The sequence below is a fragment of the Leucopleurus acutus genome (assembly GCF_964270905.1).
Source record: "Leucopleurus acutus genome assembly, chromosome: 13".
NCBI classification, from domain to species: domain Eukaryota; kingdom Metazoa; phylum Chordata; class Mammalia; order Artiodactyla; family Delphinidae; genus Leucopleurus; species Leucopleurus acutus.
The window spans coordinates 67,360,694-67,378,292 of NC_139155.1; the positions used below are offsets into that span (position 1 = coordinate 67,360,694).

At 58.5% G+C, this 17,599-nt stretch overlaps 2 protein-coding genes across 2 annotated transcripts in view; both read left to right on the top strand.

Annotated features, from left to right (window-relative positions):
• Positions 1-10,141, top strand: part of TBC1D10A (TBC1 domain family member 10A) — a 30,279-nt gene extending 20,138 nt beyond the window's left edge. The window contains exons 3-9 of the mRNA XM_082853337.1: positions 2,874-2,981; positions 6,497-6,603; positions 7,287-7,401; positions 7,484-7,549; positions 8,249-8,438; positions 8,557-8,711; positions 9,442-10,141. Of these exons, the coding sequence (XP_082709463.1) occupies positions 2,874-2,981; positions 6,497-6,603; positions 7,287-7,401; positions 7,484-7,549; positions 8,249-8,438; positions 8,557-8,711; positions 9,442-9,912 (1,212 nt within the window). The 3' untranslated portion in view covers positions 9,913-10,141. The remainder of the gene's footprint in view (positions 1-2,873; positions 2,982-6,496; positions 6,604-7,286; positions 7,402-7,483; positions 7,550-8,248; positions 8,439-8,556; positions 8,712-9,441) is intronic.
• Positions 10,142-12,787: 2,646 nt separating this feature from the next.
• CASTOR1 (cytosolic arginine sensor for mTORC1 subunit 1) lies at positions 12,788-17,252 on the top strand. The gene is made up of 9 exons (XM_082853809.1): positions 12,788-12,913; positions 13,508-13,578; positions 14,761-14,948; positions 15,034-15,166; positions 15,441-15,564; positions 16,023-16,136; positions 16,304-16,386; positions 16,482-16,576; positions 16,704-17,252. Exons 1-9 carry the CDS (start codon positions 12,801-12,803, stop codon positions 16,770-16,772), a joined length of 990 nt encoding a protein of 329 aa, XP_082709935.1. The 5' UTR covers positions 12,788-12,800; the 3' UTR covers positions 16,773-17,252.
• The last annotated feature ends 347 nt before the right edge of the window (positions 17,253-17,599 follow it).

A 17,599-nucleotide genomic window follows, 5' to 3' on the forward strand; every position in this document is an offset into this window, starting at 1 on the left:
CCACCACATGTACGTGTTGATACTCTTGTCTACCTCAACAGGGTCTACTTACTCCCTGGCCTAGCGGAGGCCTGTCCACAGTCCCACAGCTGGGTCTCTCTGCACAAGTACCCAGTGCACAGTGACCCCGCTGGCCTGCTGTTGTCTGCTGACATGCTGGTCTCCAGGCTGGCACAGCTGGCTGCAGGGCTTCGCAGAAAGCCCAGGACCGAAGGTCACATAACGGCTTGGGCCCAGCCCCACAGCCTCTCTCTCTTCGTGCCTGTGGCTAGCTGTGTGACTTTGGGTGAGTCACTTCACCCTCTCAGCCTCAGTTTCCCTGGTCAAGTGGGAATAACAATCCTGTTGCAAGGCTTCTACTGTAAAGCCCTGAGCCCATGGGAGGAAAGGTGCACCCAGGCCAGGGCTCTTTCTTGCTGTTCTATGTGGGCTTTGGGGCATTCATTTTTTGCTAATATAGAAAAACTTTCACTTTAAAAAAAATTTTTTTTTAGAGCAGCTGTTCTTCAGCTGCTTCCTGCCTGACTCTGGGGTCAGTTTTCCTGCTTCCTCAGTTCTCGGGCTTTTATGCTGAGCTTCAGCTCCCTCTCCACTGTCTGCTGTGGTGACCACTGGCTGGCAGGGAGATGGCTGTGGAATTCTCACCCCAGCCTCCCTCGCAGATGGGGATTCCAGAGGGGAGCCTTGGGGAGCTCCTCTCAGCAGAGCAGCCAGCATCACTTCCTCTTCCCCTTTGCTTCCCTGGCACTGTGGTTAGAGGCCAAGGCTACTCCTGCCCAGCAGGGGCCACTGCAGGAGGCTGCACCCTCCCCTCCCCAGAGGCCCTAGCCCTCTGCTTCTCTCCTGCAGTGCTGGCCCTGGGAGCTCTTACTGCCTTGCTGCGCAGGCTTAAGCTTTCCCCATGGTCAGGAAGTTGTGGCACAGGAAGGACAACACCTGCAACAGGAAGTGGATCCAGACCCACTGCACTTATCCTGAGTCCCCAGGACTGGGACCAGGCCCTGCAGGGAGGCAGGCTCTAGCTGGAATTCTGTCTTCCCCTGTAGGGCTCTGCTCAAATTTTGGCCCTGCCCTCCTGGAGTTCAGCAGGCTGGGTGTGGCTTCACATCTCTCCTTTCCTAAGGCCTTACCTCAGATAATGATAATCCCTTGTGCTTTCTGTTTGCTGAGCACTGTCTCTAGCTTTATCATTGCTGATCCCCACCTTTGCCTCCTCCCTAAGGAGGAGATTATGATCGCCAACACCCCTGTGCTGAGGAGGATTCCAGAGGCCAGAGTGGGAAAGGCTGGCTGTATTCCTGGCTCTCCATCCCCACCTCCCCAGCCTTGGGCCTGGGTGAGGGTGCGGCCTCTTTGAGAACTTAGTGGACTGAAGGTATTCCTGGGCTCCCCTGGGGCAGGCCAAGTATGATAGGGCTGTGATATGTGGGGGCTGGCTCCAGCTGAGCTTGGCCCTAGGGGAGCCTAAAGGGCCTGTGGCTCTGGGCCTCCCTTTGCCAAAGCCTGCCCAGACCAAGCGGCTTCCTTCAGGAGACCCTTGTCCCACAGCAGCAGGAAACTGTTCATGGAGTCTGGGGCAGTTTCCTTCTGCTCCCTTCCTCTCCCCACTTGGCAGGCAGTCCCAGAAGCTCAACTTGGCTCCTATGACCAGCCACTCTGCTCTTCCCCTACTGCCCTCAGCCTGTCTGCCTGTCTCCTTCCTGGTTCTTGACTCTCTCTGACCCTTGGAAAGTTTTGCCTTGTTTGTGCTGGTCATCAGGAAGCCCGGGCCTTCTGTGCTCCCTCCTCTGAGAGCTTCCATTGGGACTCTTTGAGGGGGTTTCCAGGTGAGGGGAAGTTAGTTAGGTGAGAGCCTGAGGCCCAGGGCTTCTGTGTCAGGCATCCTTCTGGGATTGGAGGGGTGGAGATGAAGCCATCATTTATTGAATACAGACTGTGTCAGGCTAGGCATGTCCCCCCTGCCACCACCCCACTTCTAATAGAATCCTAGTTGTTATCATTTTGATCTTACTGTTGATGAGAAGTGATTGGCTAAGTAAGGTCAGCACTGTGAGTAGTGGGGAAAGCCTGTGCCATTTTATTTAGCAAGGGTTGGAATCAGGACTTGTACCCAGGCCAGCTGCCTCGGCCGCGGTCTGGTAATCCTGGGAGCTTAGGGTCAGGGAGAGCAGAAGAGAGGGGATTCTTGACCAAACAAAGAGGGAGCCATTTTGATCAGCTCCCATCTTCCTTCTGAATTCTGCTGAGGTCTTTTCTCTAGGCCGGATGTGTCCTGCCACATAGCTGCTTAAACAAACACTCCCATGAAGGTGCCCAGGCCATGTGTCTGGGCACATTCTGGGTCATCTCGTGAGCTACTCACCCTGTGGCTGAGCTGTGTTCCACATTGTGCAGATCCCTTCCTGGTGACATCCCATGGGGATCCTCTAACTTGTATGGTTCCATTTTGATTCAGTAAATAGTGATGGGGATTCATAATCCTGTGGTAGACTTCAAGAATACCTGTGTTGAGGACTTCCCTGGCGGTCCAGTGGTTAGAACTCCGTACTCTCACTGCTGAGGGCCCGGGTTCAATCCCTGGTAGTCGGGAAACTAAGATCCCACAAGCCGCACAGCGTGGTCAAAAAATAAAAAGAATACCTGTGTTATCACTGGACCAGGGAACACGGAGACTCTGCCATCACCTGGTGGCAGCATATCTGATTGCAATATTGTAGCAACAGGGGAGAAGTCCTCTTTTCTCCCCTTTCGGCTCTTGCTGACATGCTCACTGAAGGCCTGACAAGCACCAGCAGAAGGGGTGGGCTAGCACACAGCCTCTGGGGGAGCAGCCCAGTGGGATGCATAGGCACAGCCCTCGTTTTGACTTTCAGATCCGTCTGCGGTGCCAGAAGGGCATCCCACCTTCTTTGCGGGGCCGTGCTTGGCAATACCTGTCTGGAGGCAAGGTGAAGCTGCAGCAGAACCCTGGAAAGTTTGACGTGAGTTGCCCTTCCTTCACCCTGTCCTCCCTTCCTCGTCTCTTGACTTCCTTTGCGTGGCAGTGATCCTCTGTGTGCTCACCTGGACCTCAGCAGTATGAGTGATTGATGAGATCACTTGTCAAGAGCCTGACTGCCAGGCCTGGTCAGTCTCTGACTCCTGGGGGTACTGCTCATCTGAGGTTCCAGCCCTGAGAAGGCCTCAGTGGGATGGACAGATTTGAAGCTCCCCACTTCCAGCTCTTCCTCTTGACAACCGCCCAGGTTTGCTCTCTTGGACTCAGTGGGCCACCTCCCAGACTGCCTTGGGCCCTGTGCTCTGGGCCTTTGGGGGCCTGCCCAGCAGGGCCACAGAACTCTAACACCTCTTGGCCTCCCATCCTCTACTCTTTCTGCTGCCTTGTCCAAGCCAGCTAGACATGGTTCACCTGTGTTGCTTATGGGCTTGTCTGCACTAGGGATGGCAGAGCCAAACCAGTATCCTTATAGTTTAGAAGCCAGTCAGGGTCAGAGAGGTTACCCTCTGAAGCCATGCCTTCCCCTCCTGCTGCCCCCTGGCTCCATGATTGCCAGTGTGAAGAATACCACCGCCATTCATGGGGCTTCTTGGGGCCCACGTGGGCTGGGCAGCTCCTCTAGCCCGCTCCTCTAGGGAACTAGGGGAGTCAGTTGGCTTCCCCGGGGTTGCCCTGGCTCACCTGCCAGACTTGGCCCCAGGCATCACGGTATCTCCCAGGCTCTTGGAGCTGGTAACAGGCAATGAGACAGAGCTGCCAGCCACCAGCTCTTTGTGGACATGCTTCATGCTTCAGTGAACACTCCTGTGCCGCCAAACCTGTTCCTTGAGAAGAGTAGGCAGGGCAGCCTAGAGTTTCTGCCGTTGACCTGGAGGAGGTGAAAGCTGTTTGCTGGCAGCACTTGGCCCCGGGGGATCAGGGGTTGGTGGAGTGTCTGGCCGGGGTCAGACCTGAATCAGGGCGATTGGACTGTCCCACAGAGCACCAATATTGTGCCCCACTCAGGTGGCCTCTGGACTCCAGAGTCTTCCATCTCTTCCATTTCAGGGGGCTGCATTCTGGGCAGAGTGGGAGGTTCAGGGGTGGGAGTCTCACCCCAAGCCCATAGCTTACCTTTGGCTGCCAGAGCACAGGCATGAGAGCCAAGACTTGGGTGGCCCAGTCAGCCTCCTGGTTCCACAGTTAGCAGACATGAACGCATCCTGTGTGAGCAGCGGAGCACGGAGTTCTCTGTGCTTTACATGTCTGGGGAGTGGTACGTCCAGAGAGGAATTGACCACCTCTGTGGGGTCTTGAAGGTTGCTTGTGGGAGGAGGTAGATTTGCCAAGAAAGGCCTTCAAGATGCTCTGAAGCTGAGTGGTGGGTCCCCAAAGCAGTCCTGGGGGCCAGAACAGTGGTTTGTGAACACACCTGGAAGGACTTTGCCTGTGGGTGAGGTAGAGGAAGTGGACGGGGATGAGAAGCTCCCTCTGGCTGCTGTGGGCACAAGAGCCCAGAGGCAAGGGTACAGTGATGGGGCTGGTGGTGGCAGCATATCCTGCTCCTGTGCTCCCCCACAGACCCAGGCAGCTGACCCCAACCTCAGCTGTCAGGGAAGGTTCCTCAGCCCCTGGTGGCTCCTTCTTCTCAGCATTTGCTACTTCTTCCTCCTTCCTTAGGCAGAGCAGGACCTTCCAGCCTTTTTCTTACTTGGTTTTCTTCTCTGGCTTCACTTCATAATGGCGCCAGCGCCTGCAGGCTCCCTGGGGGCTGCGGTACCTGCATCATCCCCAGTGGCCCACACCTGCCTTTGATTCCCCGTACCCTTTCTCCCTGCAGGCCCTTCAGCTACACCTTTTCCTTTCTCACCCACCCCTGTGTGGCCGAGTGCCTTGGTCTGGTGAGGTAGCCGGTGAGCATATCCTAGCAACTGACCTTTTGGGTTCCCAGGTCCCCACCTCACTGGAACCTTCAGGAGAACTTGTGGGACCCTCCTCTCCCTCCGACAAAAGCAAACCTGCATTGTACTCAGACAGTATCCAGCCCTGGGCCTGACCTGCAGGGTGCATAGGACACACACAGGCCCCCATCTTGAGGGTGTGCGGGGATACTGTACTCAGACAGTATCCAGCCCTGGGCCTGACCTGCAGGGTGCATAGGACACACACAGGCCCCCATCTTGAGGGTGTGCGGGGCTCTACAGGTTGCACGTCCACCTCTTCAGCCATGTGCCTGCTCCAGGGCCCTCTGTGGAAGCGCCTGGCCCCTCCCTCCACCCTCCAGCCTCCAGCTCTGCGTCAGCTTTTTCTCTCAGTACTTATTCTCTCATGTCAAGTTACCTGGCACCCGAGGGTCCATATTTCAGTGCTGGGACACCCCCACTGAGGGGGCACAAAAGGCAAAAGGGACTTATATGAAGTCACCTGCTGGGCAGGTACCTGGGTCTACACCCATCCATGTGTTTGCTGAGGACCCAGCCTTCCTCCTGGGGGCCTCTCCTGACACTTCCCAGCATGGCAGGCTATGAGTACTTTGCCTGCTTCTCTGCTCAGCCCTCTAGGTTTCCTTCCTGTTGATTTTTTTCTTTCTTTGGTTAAAGTTGAGGTATGAACTTACGTAAAGTAAAATGCACCGATCTTGACCATGCAGTTCAGAGTTTGGACAAATAATAAATACCCATGTAACCAATAAGCAAGTCAAGATATAGAACATTTCAAATGACCAAGTAGTGACTGTTTTGTGTGTAGTAGCTTTGTTTTTATAAATGGAACTCATGCTAAAATGCTCACGGAAGTTCAAAGAAAAGAGTAAAAGTTTGTTGAAACCCCAGCACCCAGAGATAGCTCCAAGGCTAATGGTTTGACAGGTGTCATTACAGTGTTCAGTGCAGCAGGGCACACACACACACACCTTCCTGAATATGTGGCACCACTTGTACAGGGAGATGGGCAGCAGAGGAGTTGGGATTGACAGCTCTGAGTCAACCTGGCTTCCAGGCCCAGCAACACCGTTTTTCTAACCACGAGGCATTGGGCAAGTAGCTTTTCTTTGATCCTCAGTTTCCTCATCTGTGAACAGTGTAATGATAGGACCTGCCTTTTGGGGGTTGAGGAGGACAGTCAGTGAGGCCCACGGGTGCCGTCTTAAACTGTGCTCAGAGTGGTGCTTCCAGGTGGTAGCCATTGCTTTGATAGTCGCCTTCCATCTTAAGGGTGTAACATAAGGTGTCTGAGTCCTGAATGAAGTGCCTAGAGGTTATTTCAAGCCACAGCTATGATGGACACTCTTACCCACACTGGTCTTCCTGGAGCCTGGATCACCTGTCAGGGTTTCCAGGACTCTGCTCTGCTTGTCTCTGCCCCTGCCCAAGCTTTCTGACCTGTCCTTGGGAAGACCCAGTCCCTGATGGGATCGGGTGGACATTTTCCCTGGTGGTGGGTGCTCCTCCAAAACCTGGGACAGTTGTATCCTCCTAGCCATCCCTAACTCCTAAGAGATGTTCTTGACCTTGCTTCCAGGAGCTGGACATGTCCCCCGGGGACCCCAAGTGGCTGGATGTGATTGAGCGTGACCTGCACCGGCAGTTCCCTTTCCACGAGATGTTTGTGTCCCGGGGGGGCCATGGGTGAGCAGGCTGGGCCTTGTGGGCTGGAGGTGGCTCTTCGCCCTTTCCCTCAGAGGGAGAGAGGAGGTAAAATGAGTTTGAGGGTATCTTGGGGTCCCAGGAGTTGGGGGCCCCAAACTACACTGTTAGTTTCCCTTCTTTGGTTTGAGTCTGATGGGTCCTCTTAGTTTCTCCTCTTACGTCTGGGGCAACTTCATCATTTACTCCCTAGAGTGCTAGGGCTTGCCTGGCCTTGCCTTCTTCTGGAAACAGGTTTTGGTGGGGAGAAAGAAGGATAGAGAGAGTTGGGTGGGCAGAGGGTATGTAGGAGAGGAGAGATATGGCAAGCCAGGCCCTGGGACCAAGACAGACATCTGGAACAAAGCTGGTCTGACTCAGAGGCCACAGCTGCTGAGTGAGGGGCCCACACTTCCAACCCAGACACATCCTTACCCTGTATCTGGCATCTTGCCCTGGCCCTGACCCCTGCTTTCTTTTTGAGCCGCTGCCTTCACCTGTCAAATGGGGGAGGTGAGAGTCGATGTGCTACAGTGGGAGACTGACCCCTTGGTGACCACAGTCAGGTCACATCCCTCTCCAGGGAAGTGCAATTCTGAGACAGGTCCGATCTGGTGGGGCACAGGTGAGGGTAGTGGGTGGCAGAGTCACACCTGTCATTCCTGCCCCGCTTGGCCTCTCCACAGCCAGCAGGACCTATTCCGTGTGCTGAAGGCCTACACACTGTACCGACCTGAGGAGGGCTACTGCCAGGCCCAGGCGCCCATCGCCGCCGTCCTGCTCATGCACATGCCTGCTGAGGTACCACCAGGCCTCGGGCGGGCAAGCGGCTGGCGGGCAGGGAACAGCCAGCAGCAAGGCCTCACGTCTCTTTTGCCCACAGCAAGCCTTCTGGTGCCTGGTGCAGATCTGTGAGAAGTACCTGCCCGGCTACTACAGTGAGAAACTGGTGAGTACTTGCTGGGCCTGGGCCCTGGCCTCAGACCCGCCCCAGCCTGGATGCCCTTTGTCTAGGCCTTAACTCTCTAAGCCATTCCTGTCCCCGCTTAAGTCCTTCCCAGCCTTCTGTTGCTTTCAGGCTGAAGTCCCAAGGCCTGCCAGGGTCAGGGCTCCCAGGCTCCAGCCTCATCAGTCCCACACTCCCTCCGTTGCTGCCTCCAGCCGCAAGGCTGTTGGGCAGGATCGCTGTTCCTCCAGTGCACCGAGTTCCTCCCTGCCTCGGCCTTGTCATAGGCTTAAACCTCTGCCCCTTTCCTTCCACTTCTAACTCTACTTTTCCCTCAGCTTTCAGCCCTCCGGAGCTGTCCTTGACTCTGACAGGTGGCACCTCCGGCACACGCTCCCCCAGTGTTCCTGTTCCTGCCATGTTCTGGTCACTCAGCCCCCTCCCTCTTCCCTCCCTCTGGTCTCATTGCTTCTGTAATTCATGTCTGTCTGGCCCTCTGCACGACATGCCCCATGAGGGGGACTTAGCTGTGTCTGGTTGGCTCATTGTTGTATCCCAGCACCCAGCATGAGCTTGACACCCTGCAACATTAGCCGCCTGAGGAACGAATGGATGCCTGCCTGGAGCTGGGGCCGGGCATAGTTCCCGCCCTGGCTGCTGTGGGCCCATGGTTATGGCCTTGTGGCTTCACTGTCCCCCCAGGAGGCCATCCAGCTGGATGGGGAGATCCTCTTCTCGCTGCTACAGAAGGTGTCTCCCGTGGCCCACAAGCACCTCAGCCAGCAGAAGATCGACCCGCTGCTCTACATGACAGAGTGGTTCATGTGTGCCTTCTCGCGCACCTTGCCCTGGAGCTCCGTGCTGCGTGTCTGGGACATGTTTTTCTGCGAAGGTACTGGGCTGGGCTCAGGGGAGCACCCTTGCCCCCAGCCCAGCCCACAGGAGGCCTCTGTTTCCAGAGAAACTCTCTAAAGGACCCCTTGCACTCATTGCCCGCTTCCCCCATGCAGGAGTCAAGATCATCTTCCGGGTGGGGTTGGTGCTGCTGAAGCACGCACTGGGCTCCCCTGAGAAGCTAAAAGCCTGCCAAGGCCAGTATGAGACCATCGAGCGGTTGCGGAGCCTCAGCCCCAAGATCATGCAGGAGGCCTTCCTGGTCCAGGAGGTACAGCCCACACCTTCCCCTCGCCACCGGGAGGGAGGGGGAGACTTGAGGGCCCTTTGGCGGGGGGCCTGGTAGCCCTCTACCCCTGAGGCCTTGTGCTCAGCAGCCCAGAGCAGTGTGGACAGGCCCCATTCTTCTGTCTGAACAAGAAGAGGGGGAACAGGCCTAGGTTCTAGGGAATAAAAGTAGGTGCAACCCACCACCCGCATCCTCCCTGGCCCTACAACCACGGCCTTGGCTTTCTTTTCTTATTTTTGTGGACCATTTTTAAGTCTTTATTGAATTTGTTACAATATTGCTTCTGTTTTATATTTTGGTTTTTTGGCCCCGAGGCATGTGGGATCTAGCTTCCCGACCAGGGAAGCGGTCCCGACCAGGGACCCCCTGCACTGGAAGGCAAAGTTTTAACCACTGACCACCACCAAAGTCCCAGCCTTTTTTTCTTTCTTTTGTGGATTTTTGTCTCTCTGGGGCTGTAATGAGGTGACACATATTTAGGCAAGTGGACTCATGAGCTTTCTCCTCTGAGGCAATGGGTCTCAAGTGCCTGGCTCACCTGGCACTCACTTCTGGGACTTGTGACCACCACAGGGTCCAGACCCGCCACCCTTCCTGTGGTCAGCCTTTAGTGACCAGGGCTTGGGGAGCTGAGGGAGAGCAGGGGCCCAGGCTGGGACGCAGAAAGGGAAGGTTCTTCCTGGTGCCCACCCGCCTGTCATTGCCCCCACAGGTGGTAGAGTTGCCAGTGACAGAGCGTCAGATAGAGCGTGAGCACCTCATCCAGCTGCGGCGCTGGCAGGATACCCGGGGTGAGTTGCAGTGCCACTCTCCACCCAGGCTGCACGGTGCCAAGGCCATCCTGGAGGCAGAGCCAGGCCCGTGGCCCACCCTGCAACCTTCACCGTCCATCCGCCTGCCCCCAGATGCCCCCCTCCCTGGTTCCAAAGGCAAGTACAAGCCGCCCAAGCAGGTCCAGAAGGAGCAACGGAAGCAGGCGAAGGCAAGTGGGCAGTGGGACAAGCCCCCGACCCCAAGTCAAGCCAAGGTGGCAGCTGCTGCGGGAGACGCATGTCCCCCACGGGATGTGCCCCCAAAGGACCCGGTCTACCAGGACCCCCAAGACTCAGCTCCCCAGGACTCAGCCTACCACTGCTCCCAGGAGAGCCTGACGTCCCAGGAGAGTGAGGACACCTACTTGTAACCCTGGCAGCTCAGGCCCCTGGGCTGGGGTCTCCACACACCTACACGGTTCACGGACTGACACTCCAGGGCTTGCCCACTCTCTGAGGGCCTGGCTGCCTGGCCCCTGGGCGGCAGAGAGTCTAGCTGGCCCAGCACAGATTCTGCCTGAGCCTCCTTATTTATTTTCTCCAGAGTGGAGCTCGGGCCGGCCCAGCTGGGTCAGGCAGAAGTGAGGGCTGATGGGTGGGGCCTCAGCACCCGCCTCCTGAGGGGATGCTCCCCAGGGCTAGGGCACTGACGTGAGGGGAAAGGGAGGGGAAAAGGGTGGGGTGCTCTTTGTGTAAAATAGAAACATGGTTTTGTACAGAAATAAAACAACGCTTGTATAGAGAGCTGCTGTGCAGCTAGGGACTGGGAAGGGGGTGCCAACCCTGGTGCTCAGCATCTCTTCTGCACACCCTCCAGAGCCCCCCATCCTGGTCACAGCCCAGCACTAGAACCTCTCTGAGAAGTACCTTTGCCAGAGGAGATGCCAGGTCTAGGGCCAGCCCTTATTCCTGGCCCCTGTATCCCCTTACTCCATCCCCTCTGCCCCATGGCCACCATCTGCCATGGATGAGGGAGGGTCACCAGTGCTGGGGCAAAGCAGGGCCTGCTCCCAGGCTTTGATGCCTACCCATCACAGAAGGGGAGGGGCTCCTTAAGGAGGTCCTTTCAGGGTCTTCCTCCTCCAAGGGCTGGCCTGGATGCCACTTCGGGCCCCAGTAAGGTACTGAGTGCTCATTCTGGGTCAGGTGCTGGTGCCAAGGGTGGGTGATCATGAATGCCCTCACATGCTCAGCCCAGGCCTCCATCAAAGTTAGAGGGGTGCGGGGCGAAATCTGGATCTGTGATAAAAGGTCGCCTGCCATTTACTGAGCACTTATAATATGCCTGGCTGCACTGGTTGTGTCACGTGTTTGATCAGGTAGGCTTTATTATTATCCCCATTTTACAGATGAGGAAACAGAGGAGCTGAGTGGGAAAGATGAAGCTGATCCAGATTTGTACCCAGAGCCCCTCACTACCTCTCCTGACTAGGGTGACCGGACTCTGCCATCGAGGACCCATGCAGGCACTGTGGTCACAACTGATGACCAGAAGGGCGAGGACAGGGTGTCCCTGGGAGAGGCCCCCCTTCTGCTGAGGAAGCAGCTTTTCCAGTCAAACAATAGTGGCTGTTCCTGGCAGGCCACCAAGCTGGGCCAGGCCATGGGGGAGGGGGGAGAGAGAGGAGTAGAGCCTCCCTGGGAGCTTTTAGGCATTGCAGGTCCTCAGCCTGGAACATCTTGTTCTGGTACAGCTGGGGATACTGAGGCCTGAGGAGGTCAAGGGTCGCATGAACCTGTCAGAGCAAGCGATCCACATCCTACCTCCTACCCCTCACCCCTGTGGCTCCCTACCCCATCTGCACCTGCCATCAATGAGATGAGGGGTTCAGAGGACACTCCCCTCCCCCTGGCCCTCCAGGGGACTGGCCAGGATGTGGTGGCTTCAGTGTTCCACTGGGATCCACCATGCCGGAGAGTCCAGCGGGAAAGGTGCTGCCCCACTTTCATTCGCCTACAGTAGAGGCCCCCGAGCAGGCAGGCCTGCTCAGGCCTGCTGGATCCCAATCAGACCTGAGGCCTGCTTTAGCCTGTTTGGTTCAAAGCCTCGCATCTGAGGCCTGCAGACGCTTGGGCCAGACAAGGGCCCCTGGAGCGTGTTCCATCCTGCTAGGAGCCAGCCTAGGTGTGCTGGTGCCTGCTCAGCACTGGGGTTTTCGTAGACCTGAGGAGGCCAGCCCTAATGTTGAAATGAGCCCAAGTTGGCACTATCAAGCCTCAGATCTGGGGTGTCTGCCAGTGCTGGGGGGGCCTGCTTGGGCATGAAGCAAGTTTAGATGTGCTCAGGCCACGTAAGTTCTGCTAATGACTGCAGGCTTAAGTCTCTGCTGAGAGCTGAGTACCCAGTGAGCCCAGATGCATAGCCCTGTTCCCCCAAAGTTTGAGTTTTGGGCAAGTGTTAGGCCTGGCCACCCTCAGCTCCCTACCCCACAGCATGCTGCTCAGAGGTGGCTGGAGCCCTCCCTTTTCTGAAAGTTGGGTGAGAGGAACAGATGTGGGGGCCACCAAGTCCAGGTTAGGTTTCACCTTGTCAGTCCACTGACAGGGTTCACAAAGCACGGAGGGGTACGTATCAACACCAGTCCTGGACAGCCCTTGCTGGGGGTCTTTTGTCTCCGCCACCCCAGCCAGCTCTGGTGGCCCTGCACCATGCTGAGCCATGAGAGGAAGGAGGGGGAAAGACGCCAGGACACTGTTGGCTGAGAACCACAGGGTCGCCTGGGCTTCACAGTGGACCCCACCCCTCCGTGTTCCACGGATTTGGAGGCAGCGTTCTGTCCCAGCCCAGCCCCGGTTCGTCTTGTGGCCCTCCAAGGCTCAGTGAAATTAATCGTAAGATGCAGGCCCAAGGACAGAAATGACCCCAAGCATCCGCTGGCTCCGGACCCCACCGCAGCGGGCGTCCAACGGAAAGGGCGGAGCCCGGAGAGGGGGCGAGGCACGGGCTGGGCCTAGAGGACTCGACGCGGGTGGGGTCAGAGGGTGATTCCCGAGCCACTGACGAGGGGGAGGAGGCAGCAGGGGCGGAGTTCGGCGGGCTGGAAGGAGAGGAGTGTGGCTCCGGCGTTAGAAGGAGGCGTGGCCACCCTGGATTGGCCGCCCGTCCCGCACGGCGTGGCCGTCAGGGAACTGGCGTAGGTGGCGGCGTGGACTCGGCCGCCCACCGGCTCCTTTAAGCCCCCCGGCACCGCCCCCACCGACCCGCCCCCAGCACGGCCTGGGCCAGGTTGGCAGCGGGGTCGGCTCCGTGCGGGCAGCGATGGAGCTGCACATCCTAGAGCACCGGGTGCGGGTGCTGAGCCTCGCCCGCCCCGGTCTCTGGCTCTACACCCACCCGCTCATCAAGCTGCTCTTCCTGCCCCGCCGAAGCCGGTGCGAGCCCGGGTTCGGGGCACATATGGGGGTGGGCTCCACTGTCGCTTTGGGACGGGGTCGGGAGATTAGGACCGCCGCGGGGCCAGCGACAGCAGGCGGGGAGAGCCCTCTCTGCCACCCTCCCTCCCCCCGCCCCCGGCCGCCATCCGGCCTGGGCCTACGCTCCCTGGGACCGCCGCCTATCCGGCCCCGTGAGGCCCCCTCCCAGGGCCGGTTATGGCGCAAACAGCCTGGGATGGTCAATGCTTAACTCCTAGTGGTGTCAGGTGGGGGCATTCCTTCCTGGCGACCGCGGGGAGCTTTTTACAGATGCCTCCCATCGGGTCAGAGGGGCTGGTCTTGGGGGCCCAAGGTCCGACGCTCCGGGACTGTCGCCGCGGGTGAGCCTCTCCTCCTTCCCGGAATGGAGGGGCAGGGGGCTCCTGCAGAGGTCGGGGAGGCGGAAAGGAGTCCGCAGTTCCGGAGATGGGGCACACACCCCACTGTCCTGGGGAGAAAACTAAGGCTTGAGGGGGCAGGGAGGTGCCCGGCGGGGGTCTACCCGCCCCCTCCGCCCCACCCAGGCTGAAGATGCCCCCGCCCCCCAACCAGGTGCAAGTTCTTCAGCCTGACGGAGACCCCCGAGGATTACACGCTCATGGTGGACGAGGAGGGCTTCAAAGGTGGGGGCTGGGCTGGGGAGGGGGAGTAGGGGAAGGAAACTGCGTTCTTTGCCAGATTCTCACCGAATGTTAGGATCCAAGGTCGCAAGAGCTGGGGCCTTGAAGGAGGATGGATCTGGGTTCGAATCCATTTCCACTATTCACTGGCTGTGTGCCCTTGAGCAAGTCACTTCCCCTCTCTGAGCTGTTTGTTTCCGCTTACGTAAAGTGGGTATAGTTACGGTTCTGATCTTATAGGGTCCCACGAGGGCTTTATAATGGGGCTGTGTGTGGAGGACACTTAGCAGCCGCAGGCCAGCAACAGGGCCTCAATTACAGTTCTGGAGCAAGAATCGGGTTTCTGTGGCTGTTTCACCACCACCCCCATCTGCCTTTGGACTATTTCTCCTTGGACTTCTCTCCCTGGTGTGGGTCACCCCCTCCTGGACTGGTCTGGCGACTCCAGGAGTCTGAGGGTTGGGGAAGGAATGCAGGCAGCCAGCCCAGGGCAGGATCCTGGCCGGCCTCCTAGCTGTGCTTGGGCGATTAGCAGCCCGCCTGGTTGTGGCCCCTGCTCTGGACTGGACGCCAGCCTGGTCCCTCCCTGGTCCCTGGAGCTGACATCTGCCTTTTACTCCTGCCAGCTTGACCCATCCTGACAGGCCTGGAGCCTCAGGCCAGCCAACTGGGGCTTGGTCCATCCCGCATAGCACCACTTCAGGCCTTAGTTTCCCTATTTGTGCAGCAGAAAAGTCTGGGTCTGCTCAGAGGGAACGGCGTCCCCCAGCCAACGTGGTCTGCTGGCTCCCCCTGGTGGTGCCATGTGGTATAAGGCATCTGTGAACCCACAGAACACTGTCATCCCATTCTACAGAGGAGGAAACTAAGGCTCAGAGAAGTTAAATCATTTGCCCCAGGTCAGCAAAAAGTAAATGGTGAGGCTGGGATTGGAACCCAGCTCTGTCTGGATTTGGAGCTCCGATCTTAACTGGGAAGTTACAATCCCTGACAGGCCAACACCTGAAGCACCTCTCAGTCCTTGCAGACATGCAGGTCTCAGGAGCAGAACTTGGGGGAGGAAGACAGCTCCAGTCTCCAGACCTGACCTGACCTTGGTAGAACTCTCCAAGGCTCAGACAGGGAAACTGAGGGCAGGGTCCAGCCCTGTAGGCCCTGACTGGGCATGTGCCCCCTGCCCCACAGAGCTGCCCCCATCTGAGTTCCTGCAAGTGGCTGAGGCCACGTGGCTGGTGCTGAACGTGTCATCCCACAGTGGCGCAGCAGTGCAGGCTGCTGGGGTCACCAAGATCGCCCGCTCAGTAATTGCACCGCTGGCCGAGCACCACGTGTCGGTGCTGATGCTGTCCACCTACCAGACAGACTTCATCCTGGTGAGTTTCCTGCAGGTGCTGGTGCGGGGCAGGGTGGGCATGGGTGCCTGGGGACCCATGTGTTGTGCCATCTCCTGTGGCCCAGGTGCGAGAGCAGGACCTGTCCGTGGTGATCCACACGCTGGCCCAGGAGTTCGACATTTATCGAGAGGTGGGCGGGGAGCCTGTGCCCGTTGCCAGGGATGATTCCAGCAACGGCTTTCCCCGTGCCCAGCATGGTGAGGGCTGCCCTCTGACACCCAGGCCTGGGCAGGGGCTCCTCTTCCCACTGGGCCCCTTTCCTTGTGCAGGTGGGTCTGTGGGCTTAGGGAGACCAGCTGACACTGACCCCCTCATAAGATAGGGAGATGGGGCCAGGAAAACTCAGGCAGGTACCTGCATGTAGACCGTGACCCGGCACCCAGCCCAGGCCTCCTCTCTGGCTGGCCACCAGGGGGCGTCGCAGCCCACAGTCGCCCTTTCACCTGCCACCACCTTGTCCCTCCGGAGCAGGGCCCAGCCCCACGGTCCATCCCATCCAGAGCCCAGAGAACCGTTTCTGTGTCCTCACGCTGGACCCTGAGACGCTGCCAGCCATCGCCACCACCCTCATTGATGTCCTCTTCTATTCACACAGGTGGGCCTTGTTTGCGTTTGTCTCTTTGTCCTCATATCTTGTTCCCCGTGCTCTTTCCCACCACCTTCCGCCCATCCCTTGGTTCTGCGGATTCTGTGCCCTGTTCTGTATCTGGGGTTCCTGGCAGCCTGCGATGCACATGTATCGTGCACTGAGGTTCAGGCAAGGTCCTGATGCCGCAGCTGGAGCCCTCCCCTCTGGTGTGGGCAGAGCCACCCCTGAGCTGTGCCCTGGCAGGCCCTCCGGCCCTGGGTTCTGTGTCTTTGGCACAAGCAGGGTTCATCATCTTCCCCCATCCCCACCTACACCAGCAGGAGGTCAGGGTGCTTGGAAGGGGAGAAAGTGGCCCAGGGACAGGAGGGTCTGCCCAGGGCCAGTTGTGCCAGTCCCTTCCCAGGTGTGGAGGCCAACAGGGAGGTGGACTGGACAGAGCACCTGAGCCTACTCTCCCTCCCCAGTCCCCCTAAGGAGGCAGCCTCCGGTGGTCCTGGATCCAGCTCCATCACCTTCTTTGCTTTCTCCCTCATTGAGGGCTACATCTCCATTGTCATGGATGCTGAAACGCAGAAAAAGTATGTGACCCCTGACCCTAGGTGGGCCACAGGCCCTAAGTCAGCCCCAGGGAGGGAGGGGGTAGAGCGGCAGACTCCGAGGTCACCAGGCTGACCTGCCCAGGGAGCTCATAGTGGGGCAAGGAGGGGACAGGGGTGACCTGCCCACTGCCCACCTGCCTCCCCAGGTTCCCCAGTGACCTGCTGCTGACCAGCTCCTCAGGGGAGCTGTGGAGGATGGTGCGCATCGGCGGACAGCCCCTGGGCTTTGGTGAGGGCTGCACCTCATGTGTCGGGGGCTTGGGAAGGGCTGGGGGTGGGGGTGGGGATCAGGGCGATCCACATGGACCTCTCCTCAACCCTCAGATGAGTGTGGGATTGTGGCCCAGATCGCAGGTCCCCTGGCTGCGGCCGACATCTCCGCCTACTACATCAGTACCTTCAACTTCGACCATGCCCTGGTGAGCGCTGCTGGCTGGGGCCAGGGCCCCTGGAGGGACGCTGAGGGGGTGGGGTGGCAGGAGGTGGCCCCAGCTGGCCCAGGAAGTTGGGCAGCCCTGACCCCTCCCTCTGTCCACCTGCCTGCAGGTTCCTGAGGATGGCATTGGCAGTGTCATCAAGGTCCTCCAGCATCGGCAGGAGGGTCTGGGCTCCTGAGGCCCTGAGGGGAACAGCAGCCTCCAGGCTCTCCCCTTGTCCTCAAGCTTCCAGAGACTTCTCAAAGCTTTTTACTCAAGCTCTGGGATGTTCCTGTCGGGGGACTCCTCCTTCCGCTCTGTGTATGTAAGCTGCGTGCAGACACTGGCTCTCACGTGGACACGCGTGTCTGCCCATCGCAGGGGAACACGGTGCTCAGGGCTTCCTCCAGGAAGCCCCTCAACCCATCACTCCCTGCGGGGCCTCGGCATTTGCACATTCCCTGCCTGAGGCCAGAGCCTTCCCCCTCTCAGCGCCCTGGGTGGGCCGGCTGCTCCCCAGAAGGCCTGATCTCCCTTCTGCCTCTGGCTCTGTTGCCTTTCCTGGCCAAGTGAATTCTGACAGTGCCTTCCCTTCCTGGGGCCTCCAAAAAAAGTATTTTTACATCTCTATCTCTCTTCTTTTTTAATCAACTTGTTAATAAAGAGCTTGTAGTGAGCAGGCCAGGCTGTGGTCCTTGGGGTTGTCCAGGCCTTGGCCATGCCTGCCCCACAGCTCCCCAGGGCCCCTCTGCCTGAGGTCCTGGACTCTCCCCGCTCTGCCGGCTCCGGGCCTCACCTCCCTCAGTTCTCACCTCAAGAGCGTAGATGAGCTATCGCTGTTCTCCAGACAAAGGACCTATGCGCTGGGAGGTGGAGTGACTTAGCCAGGGTCACGTGATTCCTGTCCAGGGCTGCCTGGCTCTGAGGTCCAGGCTTTCTCTTCATTACTTGCTGCTTCTGAACAGCCCAGAAGGTTCAGAACAGGGAAGAGACTCCCAGACCCTCCTGCCTGGGGGTCCCCCAGCC

What these genes read in the sequence shown, in the direction of transcription:
- CASTOR1 (XM_082853809.1), top strand. Translation starts at nt 12,801, where the DNA reads ATGGAGCTGCACATCCTAGAGCACCGGGTGCGGGTGCTGAGCCTCGCC. An exon ending in ACCAGACAGACTTCATCCTG is followed by an intron (nt 14,949 to 15,033) that starts GTGAGTTTCCTG and finishes CCTGTGGCCCAG; the next exon opens with GTGCGAGAGCAGGACCTGTC. An exon ending in TCAACTTCGACCATGCCCTG is followed by an intron (nt 16,577 to 16,703) that starts GTGAGCGCTGCT and finishes ACCTGCCTGCAG; the next exon opens with GTTCCTGAGGATGGCATTGG.